This window comes from Oncorhynchus mykiss, chromosome 17, assembly GCF_013265735.2.
Source record: "Oncorhynchus mykiss isolate Arlee chromosome 17, USDA_OmykA_1.1, whole genome shotgun sequence".
In the NCBI taxonomy this organism is placed as follows: Eukaryota; Metazoa; Chordata; class Actinopteri; order Salmoniformes; family Salmonidae; genus Oncorhynchus; species Oncorhynchus mykiss.
The window spans coordinates 13,083,050-13,101,517 of record NC_048581.1 but is presented as its reverse complement, the minus strand read 5'-3'; the positions used below and the strand labels follow the sequence as shown (position 1 = coordinate 13,101,517).

The 18,468-nt window shown below is 47.6% G+C and overlaps 1 protein-coding gene across 1 annotated transcript; it reads left to right on the top strand.

The window, feature by feature from the left end:
• The first annotated feature begins 1,600 nt into the window (after nucleotides 1–1,600).
• On the top strand, nucleotides 1,601–15,550 carry LOC110487225 (mucin-2). The gene is made up of 11 exons (XM_036948319.1): nucleotides 1,601–1,661; nucleotides 1,827–1,921; nucleotides 2,160–2,617; nucleotides 3,056–3,142; nucleotides 3,350–11,484; nucleotides 11,530–12,462; nucleotides 13,651–13,808; nucleotides 14,054–14,317; nucleotides 14,456–14,615; nucleotides 15,210–15,285; nucleotides 15,458–15,550. Exons 2-11 carry the CDS (start codon nucleotides 1,863–1,865, stop codon nucleotides 15,475–15,477), a joined length of 10,350 nt encoding a protein of 3,449 aa, XP_036804214.1. The 5' UTR covers nucleotides 1,601–1,661; nucleotides 1,827–1,862; the 3' UTR covers nucleotides 15,478–15,550.
• Nucleotides 15,551–18,468: the final 2,918 nt, after the last annotated feature.

Here is an 18,468-nt window from a genome sequence, read left to right as displayed (position 1 = left end):
CTCTCCAAGTTCCCATGATATCTGCCCCTGCAGGTACTGATTAGTTGTAGCAGTTGACTGTCCTTCAGTAGGTCATCCACTGGTCTCCCCTCTAGCTGGTCTCCCCTCTAGCTGGTCTCCCCTCCAGCTGGTCTCCCCTCTAGCTGGTCTCCCCTCTAGCTGGTCTCCCCTCTAGCTGGTCTCCCCTCTAGCTGGTCTCCCCTCTAGCTGGTCTCCCCTCCAGCTGGTCTCCCCTCCAGCTGGTCTCCCCTCTAGCTGGTCTCCCCTCTAGCTGGTCTCCCCTCTAGCTGGTCTCCCCCAGTGAACAGCACCATGGTGTACATTGGTCCCGTAGCGGTAGCAGCAGCTGGCCCGGTCCAACACTGGCACTCTGTTGTCACGGCAACCAGAGAGAAGAACGCCTCAGAACGCCTCTCTGACCAGGATGGCGTTTCCTGCTGCACCCCGACCCTGGCCAGTGTTACCAATCAGGACCAGACTCAACACTGACACTGTGGATGGGTTAGATTTACAACAGTGAGGGACGACTTCCCGGACACAGATTAAACCTAGCTAGTCCTATAGGCTAATAACCAACAGTTCTCTTGCTCTTTAGACCAGGACTTGGATAGTTCACCCACAGTACATTCAGCAGTCTATGGACAAGCTATGACAGCAACAGATGCTTCGGTGTTGTTTACCTGGTCACTGTTTCAAAAGCTAACATGCACGTCAATGGGGTACCTAAGCGTTTTCACACTTCATGTCCAATTCACCTATAAGTAACTTCATTGAGCTACACAGTACATTTGTAGATACTTTAGGATGATTTGGAAATGAAGAGCAAAAAAAAAAGACCCACTATAGCCTTTCTCACTTTGTGCATTTGTCATGTTTCTCTCCCCGCATGGACGACCATGTGTACTTTTGGTTGGATTGGAACATGAAGGTAGGCACACTTTCAGTTTGATTACTAACTCATAGAAGTCAAATGGAGATGGCCCTTAACACCTCTCCATTGTTACAGTAAACTCAATGTGGGTGGTGCCTTCAGGCCCCGTGTGTGTGTGCGTGTGTGTGTGCGTGTGCGCGTGTGCGTGCGTGTTCATGTGTGTCACATTTCCTAGCTCAGACCATCATGTACTCAAATCAGTTGTGAATGTATGTAATCAAACCACTGACCATCAAGGTTAACCAGTATGTTTGACGAAAGAAGCAATCTTGAATACAAACAACTACATACTGACTCAAACTTGAATACAAACAACTACATACTGACTCAAACTTGAATACAAACAACTACATACTGACTCAAACTTGAATACAAACAACTACATACTGACTCAAACTTGAATACAAACAACTACATACTGACTCAAACTTGAATACAAACAACTACATACTGACTCAAACTTGAATACAAACAACTACATACTGACTCAAACTTGAGCAAGGTCACTAAAAGTGTTAATGAATAGCCCCCAGTAGGAGTTATTATCAACACTGTTATCTTAAATATACTGTTATCCTTTCTCAAACCCTCTAATCAGTCATTTGGAAATAATGACTGATTATTCTAATAGCCACACGGCTCCCCCTCCCCTACTACCATTGTATATTGAAAGCCCAATGCTCCACTCTGACATTCGTCCTCTGTGAATGGTACGCTAATACAACTTGATGTAAGTAATGCAAGGCTGTTGTCGTAGAGACTCCACAGAGATGGTATTTGTTGGATAAAATGATATCTTACTAACGACGAGGTTTAAACTAAATCGAAACTTCTTATCTATTCTGTACCAAATAGCATGTGAACGAAAGTAACCCATTAAAACATATATTTTAAGGTTCTTGCACGCTTGAGCTGGAGACTTCTGTGCAGAATGATGACAGCAAACTGGTTGTTTCTTCTCTTGGTGATCATCTCAGGTAGAGAAGAATGGTATGGTACATGCTGTAGATGATACGATTGTCTGAGGTTAATAGGGATGCTTGTAGGGAAGTGTGTGGGATCGAGGAGAAGGAGAAAGGTGCAGGCATTACAAAACAACTTTTGTATAGATACACATGTTGTAATAAGGATAATCTTGTTCTTGTTTGTTGTCATTCAATTAATTTGTCGTACTGTATTTAGGGTGAATTGTAATGTATACCGTTTTCAACCTAATATATGAACTCAGTTTTGCAGGATTGGTTGTAACCAGCTGTGGTGTGTGTGATATGGGGGAGGACTGTATCAGTGCTGGTGGAACATCTTGCTGTGCAGACCCCTGCCAGCACTACACCGTACTTAATGACGGCTGGCGTGCCACCAACAACAACGCCAACGTTTATGGCGAGCACTGCGACAAGGATGTCAACTGGCAGGGATGGTATCGCCTGTTCCTGGGGAACACCAGTGTTCAGATGCCAGAGAGGTGTGTGGACAGTTACATGTGTGGGACCGCCTTCCCCATGTGGCTCACGGATCCCCATCCCCAGGTGTTAGACGGGGTGGTTCAGAGGGGTGTCTGTGGGAGCTGGTATGGTGACTGCTGCTACTGGAGGCAAAATCCCATCCATGTCAAAGCCTGCTATGGAAACTACTATGTCTACAAGTTTGTCCCTACAACAACATGCAACATGGCCTACTGTGCAGGTATGACATCATAATGTCCTTATCACTGTTTCTTAAAGACAGGGTAGCCTAGTGGTTAGAGTGTTGGACTAGTAACCAAAAGGTTGCCAGTTCAAATCCCCAAGCTGACAAGGTTCTGTCGTTCTGCCCTTGAACAGGCAGTTAACCCACTGTTCCTAGGCTGTCATTGAAAATAAGAATTTGTTCTTAACTGACTTGCCTAGTTAAATAAAGGTTAAAAAACATTAAGAATGTTCCAAGGTGTCCAATTCACTCTCTGAACCCATGTGCCACATTTATGTCACGAGAGACTTTAGACACCACACAACGTGTGTAAAAACAATGTGTGCAAAAATATAATTTATTTTTGTGGCAAATACATTGTACATCAGTGGTATAACCTGAGTGTGTACTAGTCACACCAAATCCATGAACCCCCCTCCCCCTCTGCTCTTCCAGACGTCAACACCAAGGTGTGTTCTACCTGTAGAGATGATGACACCTGTATGAGTGAGGATAAGATCACCTGGAGGTGTGAGAGGAAAGGTGAGTGTTGAGAAAACTACATCTTACTCCTCAGTGTAGATGCAGTATGTGGTGGCAGGACCATGGTGGAAGGCAAAGGTGTGCAATGCCTTGTGGTTGAGTTTCATAATGTCTGTGTTTTTGACAGTAGGAGGTACTCATGCTCATCTTGACTGATAGTAACTCTATACCTTGTTTCTTTCATTCTCTCTCCACTCTCCCTCTCAGTCACCCTCATCTCATTTTACTCTCTCAAAGAGCAATCTTCTACAACTACCTGTAAACCCACAACTACATCGACAAAAACTACTCTTGTACCTGGAACCACCACCACAACTCCTTTACCTGGATCCAACACCACAACTCCTGTACCTGGAACTACCACCACAACTCCTGTACCTGGAACTACCACCACAACTCCTGTACCTGGAACCATCAGCACAACTCCTGTACCTGGAACCAACACCACAACTCCTGTACCTGGAACCAACACCACAACTCCTGTACCTGGAACCCCAAATCTAGTACCTGGAACCATCACCACAACTCCTGAACCTGGAACCACCACCACAACTCCTGTACCTGGAACCATCAACACAACTCCTGTACCTGGAACCAATACCACAACTCCTGTACCTGAAACCACCCCCACAACTATTGTACCTGGAACCATCACCACAACTCCTGTACCTGGAACCCCAAATCTAGTACCTGGAACCACCACCACAACTCCTGTACCTGGAACCACCACCACAACTCCAGTACCTGAAACCAACACCACAACTCCTGTACCTGGAACCCCAAATCTAGTACCTGGAACCACCACCACAACTCCTGTACCTGGAACCACCACCACAACTCCAGTACCTGAAACCAACACCACAACTCCTGTACCTGGAACCATCACCACAATTCCTGTACCTGGAACCCCAAATCTAGTACCTGGAACCATCACCACAACTCCAGTACCTGGATCCCCCAACACAACTCCAGTTCCTGGAACCATCACCACAACTCCTGTAGCCGGAACCATCACCACAACCCCTGTACCTGGGTCCACCACCACAACTCCAGTACCTGGAACCAACACCACAACTACTGTACCTGGAACCATCACCACAACTCCAGTACCTGAAACCATCACCACAACTCCAGTACCTGAAACCATCACCACAACTCCTGTACCTGGAACCCCAAATCTAGTACCTGGATCCCCCACCACAACTCCTGTACCTGGAACCAACACCACAACTACTGTACCTGGAACCAACACCACAACTACTGTACCTGGAACCATCACCACAACTCCAATACCTGAAACCATCACCACAACTCCTGTACCTGGAACCCCAAATCTAGTACCTGGAACCATCACCACAACTTCAGTACCTGGATCCCCCACCACAACTTCTGTACCTGGAACCAACACCACAACTACTGTACCTGGAACCAACACCACAACTACTGTACCTGGAACCATCACCACAACCCCTGTACCTGGAACCATCAACACAACTCCTGTACCTGGAACCCCCAACACAACTCCAGTTCCTGGAACAATGACCACAACTCCTGTACCTGGAACCACCACCACAACTCCTGTACCTGGAACCACCACCACAACTCCTGTACCTGGAACCATCAACACAACTCCTGTACCTGGAACCAACACCACAACTTCTCTACCTGGAACCATCACCACAACTCCTGTACCTGGAACAAACACCGCAACTCCTGTACCTGGAACCCCAAATCTAGTACCTGGAAACATCTCCACAAGTCCTGTACCTGAAACCAACACCACAACTCCTGTACCTGGAACACGAAATCTAGTACCTGGAACCATAACCACAACTCCTGTACCTGGAACCGCAAATCTAGTACCTGGAACCATAACCACAACTCCTGTACCTGGAACCCCAAATCTAGTACCTGGAAACATCACCACAAGTCCTGTACCTGAAAACATCACCATAATTCCTGTACCTGAAACCAACACCACAACTCCTGTACCTGGAACTGCAAATCTAGTACCTGGAACCATAACCACAACTCCTGTACCTGGAACCCCAAATCTAGTGCCTGGAACCATAACCACAACTCCTGTACCTGGAACCCCAAATCTAGTACCTGGAACCACCGCCACAACTCCTGTACCTGGAACCATCACCACAACTCCTGTACCTGGAACCACCACTGCAACTCCTGTACCTGGAACCATCACCACAACTCCTGTACCTGGAACCCCAAATCTAGTACCTGGAACCATCACCACAACTCCTGTACCTCGAACGACCACCACAACTCCTGTACCTGGAACGACCACCACAACTCCTGTACCTGAAACCCCAACCACAACTCCAGTACCTGGAACCAACACCACAACTACTGTACCTGGAACACCAAATCTAGTACCTGGAACCAACACCACAACTCCTGTACCTGGAACGACCACCACAACTCCTGTACCTGAAACCCCAACCACAACTCCAGTACCTGGAACCAACACCACAACTACTGTACCTGGAACCCCAAATCTAGTACCTGGAACCAACACCACAACTCCTGTACCTGGAACCCCAAATCTAGTACCTGGAAACATAACCACAACTCCTGTACCTGGAACCATCACCACAACTCCTGTACCTGGAACCATCACCACAACTCCTGTACCTGGAACCATAACCACAACTCCTGTACCTGGAACCATCACCACAACTCCTGTACCTGAAACCACCACCACAACTCCTGTACCTGGAACCCCAAATATAGTACCTGGAACCATCACCATAACTCCAGTACCTGAAACCCCAAATCGAGTACCTGGAACCATCACCACAACTCCTGTACATGGAACGACCACGACATCTCCTGTACCTGGAACGACCACCACAACTCCTGTACCTGAAACCCCAACCACAACTCCTGTACCTGGAACCAACACCACAACTACTGTACCTGGAACCACCACTGCAACTCCTGTACCTGGAACCATCACCACAACTCCTGTACCTGAAACCCCAACCACAACTCCAGTACCTGGAACCAACACCACAACTACTTTACCTGGAACAACCACTGCAAATCCTGTACCTGGAACCATCACCACAACTCCTGTACCTGGAACCCCAAATCTAGTACCTGGAACCATCACCACAACTCCTGTACCTGGAACGACCACCACAACTCCTGTACCTGGAACGACCACCACAACTTCTGTACCTGAAACCCCAACCACAACTCCAGTACCTGGAACCATCACCACAACTACTGTACCTGGAACCCCAAATCTAGTACCTGGAACCAACACCACAACTCCTGTACCTGGAACGACCACCACAACTCCTGTACCTGAAACCCCAACCACAACTCCAGTACCTGGAACCAACACCACAACTACTTTACCTGGAACCCCAAATCTAGTACCTGGAACCAACACCACAACTCCTGTACCTGGAACCCCAAATCTAGTACCTGGAACCATAACCACAACTCCTGTACCTGGAACCATCACCACAACTCCTGTACCTGGAACAATCACCACAACTCCTGTACCTGGAACCATCACCACAACTCCTGTACCTGGAACCCCAAATCTAGTACCTGGATCCCCCACCGCAACTCCTGTACCTGGAACCAACACCACAACTACTGTACCTGGAACCAACACCACAACTACTGTACCTGGAACCAACACCACAACTACTGTACCTGGAACCATCACCACAACTCCTGTACCTGGAACCACCACTGCAACTCCTGTACCTGGAACCATCACCACAACTCCTGTACCTGGAACCCCAAATCTAGTACCTGGAACCATCACCACAACTCCTGTACCTCGAACGACCACCACAACTCCTGTACCTGGAACGACCACCACAACTCCTGTACCTGAAACCCCAACCACAACTCCAGTACCTGGAACCAACACCACAACTACTGTACCTGGAACACCAAATCTAGTACCTGGAACCAACACCACAACTCCTGTACCTGGAACGACCACCACAACTCCTGTACCTGAAACCCCAACCACAACTCCAGTACCTGGAACCAACACCACAACTACTGTACCTGGAACCCCAAATCTAGTACCTGGAACCAACACCACAACTCCTGTACCTGGAACCCCAAATCTAGTACCTGGAAACATAACCACAACTCCTGTACCTGGAACCATCACCACAACTCCTGTACCTGGAACCATCACCACAACTCCTGGACCTGGAACCATAACCACAACTCCTGTACCTGGAACCATCACCACAACTCCTGTACCTGAAACCACCACCACAACTCCTGTACCTGGAACCCCAAATATAGTACCTGGAACCATCACCATAACTCCAGTACCTGAAACCCCAAATCGAGTACCTGGAACCATCACCACAACTCCTGTACCTGGAACGACCACGACATCTCCTGTACCTGGAACGACCACCACAACTCCTGTACCTGAAACCCCAACCACAACTCCTGTACCTGGAACCAACACCACAACTACTGTACCTGGAACCACCACTGCAACTCCTGTACCTGGAACCATCACCACAACTCCTGTACCTGAAACCCCAACCACAACTCCAGTACCTGGAACCAACACCACAACTACTTTACCTGGAACAACCACTGCAAATCCTGTACCTGGAACCATCACCACAACTCCTGTACCTGGAACCCCAAATCTAGTACCTGGAACCATCACCACAACTCCTGTACCTGGAACGACCACCACAACTCCTGTACCTGGAACGACCACCACAACTTCTGTACCTGAAACCCCAACCACAACTCCAGTACCTGGAACCATCACCACAACTACTGTACCTGGAACCCCAAATCTAGTACCTGGAACCAACACCACAACTCCTGTACCTGGAACGACCACCACAACTCCTGTACCTGAAACCCCAACCACAACTCCAGTACCTGGAACCAACACCACAACTACTTTACCTGGAACCCCAAATCTAGTACCTGGAACCAACACCACAACTCCTGTACCTGGAACCCCAAATCTAGTACCTGGAACCATAACCACAACTCCTGTACCTGGAACCATCACCACAACTCCTGTACCTGGAACAATCACCACAACTCCTGTACCTGGAACCATCACCACAACTCCTGTACCTGGAACCCCAAATCTAGTACCTGGATCCCCCACCGCAACTCCTGTACCTGGAACCAACACCACAACTACTGTACCTGGAACCAACACCACAACTACTGTACCTGGAACCAACACCACAACTACTGTACCTGGAACCATCACCACAACTCCAGTACCTGAAACCATCACCACAACTCCTGTACCTGGAACCCCAAATCTAGTACCTGGAACCATCACCACAACTTCAGTACCTGGATCCCCCACCACAACTCCTGTACCTGGAACCAACACCACAACTACTGTACCTGGAACCATCACCACAACTCCAGTACCTGAAACCATCACCACAACTCCTGTACCTGGAACCCCAAATCTAGTACCTGGAACCATCACCACAACTTCAGTACCTGGATCCCCTACCACAACTCCTGTACCTGGAACCAACACCACAACTACTGTACCTGGAACCAACACCACAACTACTGTACCTGGAACCATCACCACAACTCCTGTACCTGAAACCATCACCACAACTCCAGTACCTGGATCTCCCACCATAACTCCTGTACCTGGAACCCAAAATCTAGTACCTGGAACCATCAACACAACTCCTGTACCTGGAACCAACACCACAAGTCCTGTACCTGAAACCATCACCACAATTCCTGTACCTGAAACCAACACCACAACTCCTGTACCTGGAACCCCAAATCTAGTACCTGGAACCATAACCACAACTTCTGTACCTGGAACCACAAATCTAGTACCTGGAACCATAACCACAACTCCTGTACCTGGAACCCCAAATCTAGTACCTGGAACCATAACCACAACTCCTGTACCTTTAACCATCACCACAACTCCTGTACCTGGAACAATCACCACAACTCCTGTGCCTGGAACCCCAAATCTAGTACCTGGAACCATCACAACAACTCCTGTACCTGGAACCACCACCACAACTCCTGTACCTGGAACCACCACCACAACTCCTGTACCTGAAACCACCAACACAACTCCTGTACCTGGAACCATCACCACAACTACTGTACCTGGAATCATCATCACAAATCCTGTACCTGGAATCCCAATTCCTGTACCTGGATCCCCAAATCTAGTACCTGGATCCATCATCATATATCCTGTACCTGGATCCATCACCACAACTCCTGTACCTGGAACCACGACCACAACTCCTGTACCTGAAATCACCACCACAACCCCTGTACATGGTACCCCAAATGTAGTACCTGGAACCATAACCACAACTCCTGTACCTCGAACCCCAAATCTAGTACCTGAAACCATCACCACAATTCCTGTACCTGGAACCCCAAATATAGTACCTGGAACCATTACCACAACTCCTGTACCTGGAACCCCAAATCTAGTACCTGGAAACATTACCACAACTCCTGTACCTGGAACCCCAAATATAGTACCTGAAACCATTACCACAACTACTGTACCTGGAACCACCACCACAACTCCTGTACTTGGAACCCCAAATCTAGTACCTGGAACCATCACCACATCCCCTGTACCTGGAACCCAAAATATAGTACCTGGAACCATCACCACAACTCCTGTATCTGGAACCACCACCACAACTCCAGAACCTGAAACCACCACTGCAACTCCAGTACCTGGAACCAACACCACAACTCCTGTACCTGGAACCATCACCACAACTCCTGTACCTGGAACCACCACTGCAACTCCTGTACCTGGAACCATCACCACAACTCCTGTACCTGGAACCCCAAATCTAGTAACAGGAAACACCACCACAACTCCTGTACCTGAAACCCCCACCACAACTCCAGTACCTGAAACCCCCACCACAACTGCAGTACCTGGAACCAACACCACAACTACTGTACCTGGAACCCCAAATCTAGTACCTGGAACCACCACCACAACTCCTGTACCTGGAACCCCAAATCTAGTACCTGGAACCATAACCACAACTCTTGAACCAAGAACCATCACCACAACTCCTGTACCTGGAACCATCACCATAACTCCAGTACCTGGAACCACCACCACAACTCCTGTACCTGGAACCATCACCACAACTCCTGTACCTGGAACCACCACTGCAACTCCTGTACCTGGAACCATCACCACAACTCCTGTACCTGGAACCCCAAATCTACTACCTGGAACCATCACCACAACTCCTGTACCTGGAATGACCACCACAACTCCTGTACCTGGAACCCCAAATCTAATACCTGGAACCATCACCACAACTCCTGTACCTGGAACCCCAAATCTAGTACCTGGAACCATCACCACAACTCCTGTACCTGGAATGACCACCACAACTCCAGTACCTGAAACCCCCACCACAACTGCAGTACCTGGAACCAACACCACAACTACTGTACCTGGAACCCCAAATCTAGTACCTGGAACCACCACCACAACTCCTGTACCTGGAACCCCAAATCTAGTACCTGGAACCATAACCACAACTCTTGAACAAAGAACCATCACCACAACTCCTGTACCTGGAACCATCACCACAACTCCTGTACCTGGAACCATCACCACAACTCCTGTACCTGGAACCACCACCACAACTCCTGTACCTGAAACCACCACCGCAACTCCTGTACCTGGAACCAACACCACAACTACTGTACCTGAAACCACCACCACAACTCCTGTACCTGGAACCCCAAATCTAGTACCTGGAACCATCACCATAACTCCAGTACCTGGAACCACCACCACAACTCCTGTACCTGGAACCATCACCACAACTCCTGTACCTGGAACCACCACTGCAACTCCTGTACCTGGAACCATCACCACAACTCCTGTACCTGAAACCCCAAATCTAGTACCTGGAACCATCACCACAACTCCTGTACCTGGAATGACCACCACAACTCCTGTACCTGGAACCCCAAATCTAGTACCTGGAACCATCACCATAACTCCAGTACCTGAAACCCCCACCACAACTCCAGTACCTGAAACCAACACCACAACTACTGTACCTGAAACCACCACCACAACTCCTGTACCTGGAACCCCAAATCTAGTACCTGGAACCATAACCACAACTCTTGAACCAAGAACCATCACCACAACTCCTGTACCTGGAACCATCACCATAACTCCAGTACCTGGAACCACCACCACAACTCCTGTACCTGGAACCATCACCACAACTCCTGTACCTGGAACCACCACTGCAACTCCTGTACCTGGAACCATCACCACAACTCCTGTACCTGGAACCACCACCACAACTCCTGTACCTGGAACCCCAAATCTAGTACCTGGAATAACCACCACAACTCCTGTACCTGGAACCTCAAATCTAGTACCTGGAATCATCACCATAACTCCAGTACCTGAAACCCCCACCACAGCTCCAGTACCTGGAACCAACACCACAACTACTGTACCTGGAACCCCAAATCTAGTACCTGGAACCACCTCCACAACTCCTGTACCTGAAACCATCCCCACAACTCCTGTACTTGAAACCACCACCACAACTCCAGTACCTGGATCCCCCACCACAACTCCTGTACCTGGAACCCCAAATCTAGTACCTGAAACCACCACCACAACTCCTGTACCTGAAACCACCACCACAACTCCTGTACCTGGAACACCAAATCTAGTACCTGGAACCATCACCACAACTCCTGTACCTGAAACCACCACCACAACTCCTGTACCTGAAACCACCACCACAACTCCTGTACCTGGAACCATCACCACAACTCCTGTACCTGAAACCACCACCACAACTCCAGTACCTGAAACCATCACCACAACTCCTGTACCTGAAACCACCACCACAACTCCAGTACCTGAAACCACCACCACAACTCCAGTACCCAGATCCACAACTGCTGTACCTGGTACCCCCATCACAACTCCAGTACCTGGAACCCCAAATATAGTACCTGGAACCCCCACCACAACTCTAGTACCTGAAACTACCACTACAACAACTGGCCCAATACCTGTCACCACCATCAAGGAACCTACGCGTCCTCCTATCACGGCCCCAGAGCTGGTGTGTGGGTGGAGCCTGGTACAGGTGGGTCTAAACAGGGCCCACTTGGAGGCTGCTGGTCGGAACGCTTCCTCTGCCCACCTGGCTGACAGACGCTGCTCTGCCCACCAGGAGGCTAACGGCACAGTGTGGTACCAGGTGGAGCGACGGGAGGGACTCTGTGGAAACACTCTGGAGGTGAGAACACGTTACCTCAATGTCTGACTGGAGGTTATTCAACACTGGAAGAGTTTAGACTGTAACTGATCCTTAATGTTAGAAGGTCTGTGTATAAGACCTTAATGTTAGAAGGTCTGTATATAAGACCTTAATGTTAGTAGGTCTGTGTATAAGCCATTAATGTTAGAAGGTCTGTGTATAAGACCTTAATGTTAGAAGGTCTGTATATAAGACTGTAATGTTAGTAGGTCTGTGTATAAGACCTTAATGTTAGAAGGTCTGTATATAAGACCTTAATGTTAGTAGGTCTGTGTATAAGCCCTTAAAACTTCTTAGGGATCAAATCCTTTTAGTGGGATCAATTTGCCAACATCTGGTGAAATGGCAGAGCGCCAAATTCAAATGAAATTACTATAAATATTAAACTTTCATGAAATCACAAGTGCAAATTAAATTAAATTAAATTAAATCCAAATTAAAGCTACACTTGTTGTTAATCCAGCCAACATGTCAGATTTCAAAAAGGCTTTACGGATGAAAGCAAACCATGCGATTATCTGAGGACAGCACCCCATCAAACAAACACAGACAATCATAATTCAACCCGCCAGGCGCGACACGAAACTCAGAAATAAAGATATAATTCATGCCTTACCTTTGAAGATCTTCTTCTGTTGGCACGCCAATATGTCCCATAAACATCACAAACGGTGCTTTTGTTCGATTAATTCCGTCGTTATATATACAAAATGCCCATTTATTTGGCGCATTTGATTCAGAAAAACACCTATTCCAACTCGCGCAACATGACTACAAAATATCTCATAAATTACCTGTAATCTTTGTCCAAACATTTAATACAACTTTCCTAATACAACTTTAGGTATTTTGTAACGTAAATAATCGATAAAATTTAAGACGGGATAAACTGCGTTCAATACCGGACGAAAACAAAGTGGCGCGTGCTTTCAGGTCACGCGCCTCTAACAAACAGTTCTGAACAGGGCTACTTCTTCATTACACAGGAAAAACATCAACCAATTTCTAAAGACTGTTGACATCCAGTGGAAGCGATAGGAACTGCAAGCAAATGCCTTAGAAATCCAGATCCCCATAGAAAACCCATTAAGACCTTAATGTTAGAAGGTCTGTATATAAGACCTGAATATTAATTTAACTGTGAACACTTCTCTTCTTCTATTTCAGACTAACACCACCCATGCTGTCTACTCCAACAGCTTATTAGTTTATCCAGTAGATGGGAGAAACGACTCTCTCTCCCGACCCGTGAGCTATCCTCTCTCATGTGTCTATCCCCTGGAGACAGAGAGCAGACTGGATGTGGCCCTCAGACACTACCTACTGTGAGAAAATACACCACACATCATTCTGCTTTGATTGTGCAGACCAGCCATAATGACACAGCATTGTTAATTTCATCAAGGATGTAGAATGACAAGATAACTCATTTAAGTTGTGCCTACGCCAGGTCAATGGTCAATTCAATGGGATGACGCATTGGTTAGGTCTGCCAGTACACCTGTCAATCTACCTTCTTGATTGTATGTTTGCAATCTTTGTTTTGACTTGTGGCTTCACCTCTTGACAGACCTGGTAATGGAGTTGTTAGAGTCGGTGCCAAAGCCAGAGCTTCCATGTCTCTGTACCTTAACTCCAACTACACAGAGCCTTACCCAGCAGGCAGAGTCATCTTGCCGGTGGGCTCCACCCTGCATGTGGGCGTGTCTGTACGGGTGGGCGTGTCTGTAGAGGAGTCCGAGGCAGAGCGTTATGTGGTCGTTCTAGACAACTGCTACGCCACGGAATCCCCCAGTCCTGATGACCTTCCGCGATTCTACATGATTCAACACAGGTCTGTGACTCTATTCATCAGCTGTTTGCATGTCTATGTGTGTTTGTGTTATGTGGGTGTGTAGTATGAGTTGGTATGTCTGTGTAGCTGTAAATAAATTGAACCCTACACTTTGCGACTTCTTGGCTCTTCTCCCAGGTGTCCTAGCAATCGAACCCAGGTGAGGGTGGAGGAGAGCGGCTCGTCTCTCAGGGCTCGCTTCTCTGCTCTGCTGTTCCTGTACCAGGGGGACTACCGGGACGTCTTCCTGCACTGCAGACTCAGCCTGTGTGATCAGAGGAGGTCCTCCTGCACTCCAGTGAGTCCTCAACTCCTCCACATTCTCTCTCACTCTCTCTCCTCTCTCTCTCTCTCTCCTCTCTCTCTCTCTCTCTCTCTCTCTCTCTCTCTCTCTCTCTCTCTCTCTCTCTCTCTCTCTCTCTCTCTCTCACTCTCTCTTTCTGACTTGGTATCGGTTAGGTTTCTCTGACTTAGTGTTTGGTCTCTCCGACTTAGTGTTTAGTCTCCTTAGTGTTTGGTCTTTCTGACTTAGTGTTTGGTCTTTCTGACTTAGTATTTGGTTTCTCTGACTTAGTTTTTGGTCTCATTAGTGTTTGGTCTCATTTGTGTTTAGTCTCTCTGACTTAGTGTTTGGGGCTCTCTGCCTTAATGTTTCGTCTCCTTAGTGTTTGGTCTCTCTGACTTAGTGTTTGGTCACTCTGACTTAGTGGTTGGTCACTCTGACTTAGTGGTTGGTTTCTCTGACTTAGTGGTTGGTTTCTCTGACTTAGTGTTTGGTCTCTCTGACTTAGTGTTCGGTCTCTCTGACTTAGTGTTTGGTCACTCTGACTTAGTGTTTGGTCTCATTGGTGTTTGGTCTTTCTGACTTAGTGGTTGGTTTCTCTCTCTACAGGTGTGTTCCAGGAGGAGATCCCGCTCTGTGTCCAAGTCCGTCCCCCTCAAGCTCCTCACTATTGGGCCAATCACCTGTAAGTGTTTTATTTAAGTACTTAGTTCATGAGGTAATATACCGTACAGGCTTTGGGCCTAAATTTAGAATCAGCTGGAAATTGATGGAAAATGGCGGCAGATATTCAATAGCACTCAGACATCGTTCTGGTGTGTTTCCTCTCTAACAGTCAGATTCTCTTTGACCCCCAGGGGCCCAGAGTCTGGACTGAGCCTTGGGAATCCCCCCCAGGGGCCCAGAGTCTGGACTGAGCCTTGGGACCCCCCCCCCCCCCCCCCCCCAGGGGCCCAGAGTCTGGAGTGAGTCTTGGGAACCCCCCCCCCCCCAGGGGCCCAGAGTCTGGAGTGAGCCTTTGGAGCCCCCAGCATGTCATATGAAGGATGGGGTCCCTCCTGCACTAATCCCCTGATCTCCATCCCAACCTACAGCCCAGTGTAACTTTCAAGGGCACAGAAATACTTGTTTTGATTCTAGTAATGAATTTATGCACTACAGTGTGATTTCATTGTACTGTGTATGTTGTATACACACAGACTTGCATTGTTTTAGGACTGATCATTTCCTCAAATCATTGTGTAAGTTCCATCCAAACCTGAGTTGCTGTGTGTGTAAGTTCCAACCTTACCTGAGTTGCTGTGTGTGTAAGTTCCAACCTTACCTGAGTTGCTGTGTGTGTAAGCTCCAACCAAATCTGAGTTGCTGTGTGTGTTTGCTGTGATTTGATGATGTCAATAAATAACTCTGTATGATGAAGGTCATTGTCTAATGATTGTCTATTTAACAGGTTGTAAACATGTCTATATGTATTTATTGTAAGGCAGGTTAAACACATATTTACAGAACAACACGGGATTGAGGCAGAACAACGTGTGGTTTATTTGGTATAGGTGAAAGTACTAATTAACCATAGTAGATTTTAGGAAAACTGGCTAAGTGACATTCCTGATATGTATTTAGTCAGTGTACTGAACACTTCCTAGGTTGTTTTACCAAAGCAGGAAGACTGATTGGTGTATTGAAATAGTACTGTTTGTTCCACTGTAGAATAACACAATGAAAGTCTTCAGAATGACCATGACAGTTTGAGTAGTAGTTTATGATGCACTTTTCTTATGACTCCATTGTTACTGTTGGTTGAGGACCTTCCACCTCCCTCCATTGTTACTGTTGGTTGAGGACCTTCCACCTCCCTCCATTGTTACTGTTGGTTGAGGACCTTCCACCTCTCTCCATTGTTACTGTTGGTTGAGGACCTTCCACTTCCCTCCATTGTTACTGTTGGTTGAGGACCTTCCACCTCTCTCCATTGTTACTGTTGGTTGAGGACCTTCCACCTCCCTCCATTGTTACTGTTGGTTGAGGACCTTCCACTTCTCTCCATTGTTACTGTTGGTTGAGGACCTTCCCTCTTTCTCCATTGTTACTGTTGGTTGAGGACCTTCCCTCTCCCTCCATTGTTACTGTTGGTTGAGGACCTTCCACTTCTCTCCATTGTTACTGTTGGTTGAGGACCTTCCACTTCTCTCCATTGTTACTGTTGGTTGAGGACCTTCCACCTCTCCATTGTTACTGTTGGTTGAGGACCTTCCACCTCTCCATTGTTACTGTTGGTTGAGGACCTTCCACCTCCCTCCATTGTTACTGTTGGTTGAGGACCTTCCACCTCTCTTCATTGTTACTGTTGGTTGAGGATCTTCCACCTCTCTACATTGTTACTGTAAACTCAACGTGGGTGTTGCCTTCAAGCCCCTGTACTGGGGGTGGGATTCAATCCAATTCAACACACGACAATATACATCATAGATAGCTGCTCTATAACACACCTTGGGTTAAATCCAGGTGTGTGTGTGTGTGTGTGTGTGTGTGTGTGTGTGTGTGTGTGTGTGTGTGTGTGTGTGTGTGTGTGTGTGTGTGTGTGTGTGTGTGTGTGTGTGTGTGTGTGTGTGTGTGTGTCTGTGTGTGTGTGTGTGTGTGTGTGTGTGTGTGTGTGTGTGTGTGTGTGTGTGTGGCAGTGTGTGTCCTATTTCCTAACTCAGTTGTGAATTTATTTAATTAGACCACTAAGATTAACCAGTAGGCTACATTTTATGATGTTTTTGAGAATGGACCAGCGGATTGTTTGTACAGCATTAGATAAGAGTTTCTTGCGTAACTGACTGATGACAATTACACACGTTTATAGACTCTCTCTGTGTGTGTGTGTGTGTGTGTGTGTGTGTGTGTGTGTGTGTGTGTGTGTGTGTGTGTGTGTGTGTGTGTGTAAATGTACTGTGAGCACAACTCTGAAGATTATCATGGGAAGATATTGGGTTCTCCAATAAATGTAACTTGATATCAGTGACAGCATATTTCCAGGGGGTGAACTGGTACATCATTCTGCCTCACCCTACAGAAACAGGAGATAGACTAGTGTCCTGTCCAGGGGGTGTACTGGTACATCAGGCTGCCTCACCCTACAGAAACAGGAGATAGACTAGTGTCCTGTCCAGGGGGTGTACTGGTACAAGCTGCCTCACCCTACAGAAACAGGAGATAGACAAGTGTCCTGTCCAGGGGGTGTACTGGTACATCATTCTGCCTCACACTACAGAAACAGGAGATAGACTAGTGTCCTGTCCAGGGGGTGTACTGGTACATCATTCTGCCTCACCCTACAGAAACAGGAGATAGACTAGTGTCCTGTCCAGGGGGTGTACTGGTACATCATTCTGCCTCACTCTACAGAAACAGGAGATAGACTAGTGTCCTGTCCAGGGGGTGTACTGGTACATCAGGCTGCCTCACCCTACAGAAACAGGAGATAGACTAGTGTACTGGTACATCATTCTGCCTCACCCTACAGAAACAGGAGATAGACTAGTGTCCTGTCCAGGGGGTGTACTGGTACATCAGGCTGCCTCACCCTACAGAAACAGGAGATAGACTAGTGTCCTGTCCAGGGGGTGTACTGGTACATCATTCTGCCTCACCCTACAGAAACAGGAGATAGACTAGTGTCCTGTCCAGGGGGTGTACTGGTACATCATTCTGCCTCACCCTACAGAAACAGGAGATAGACTAGTGTCCTGTCCAGGGGGTGTACTGGTACATCAGGCTGCCTCACCCTACAGAAACAGGAGATAGACTAGTGTCCTGTCCAGGGGGTGTACTGGTACAAGCTGCCTCACCCTACAGAAACAGGAGATAGACTAGTGTCCTGTCC

Bases quoted from the DNA above. Each gene is read 5' to 3' on its own strand.
- LOC110487225 (XM_036948319.1), top strand. From the start codon at position 1,863: ATGATGACAGCAAACTGGTTGTTTCTTCTCTTGGTGATCATCTCAGGT. The intron at 14,616-15,209 runs GTGAGTCCTCAA...CTCTCTCTACAG, and splicing joins GGAGGTCCTCCTGCACTCCA to GTGTGTTCCAGGAGGAGATC. The intron at 15,286-15,457 runs GTAAGTGTTTTA...TTTGACCCCCAG, and splicing joins CACTATTGGGCCAATCACCT to GGGCCCAGAGTCTGGACTGA.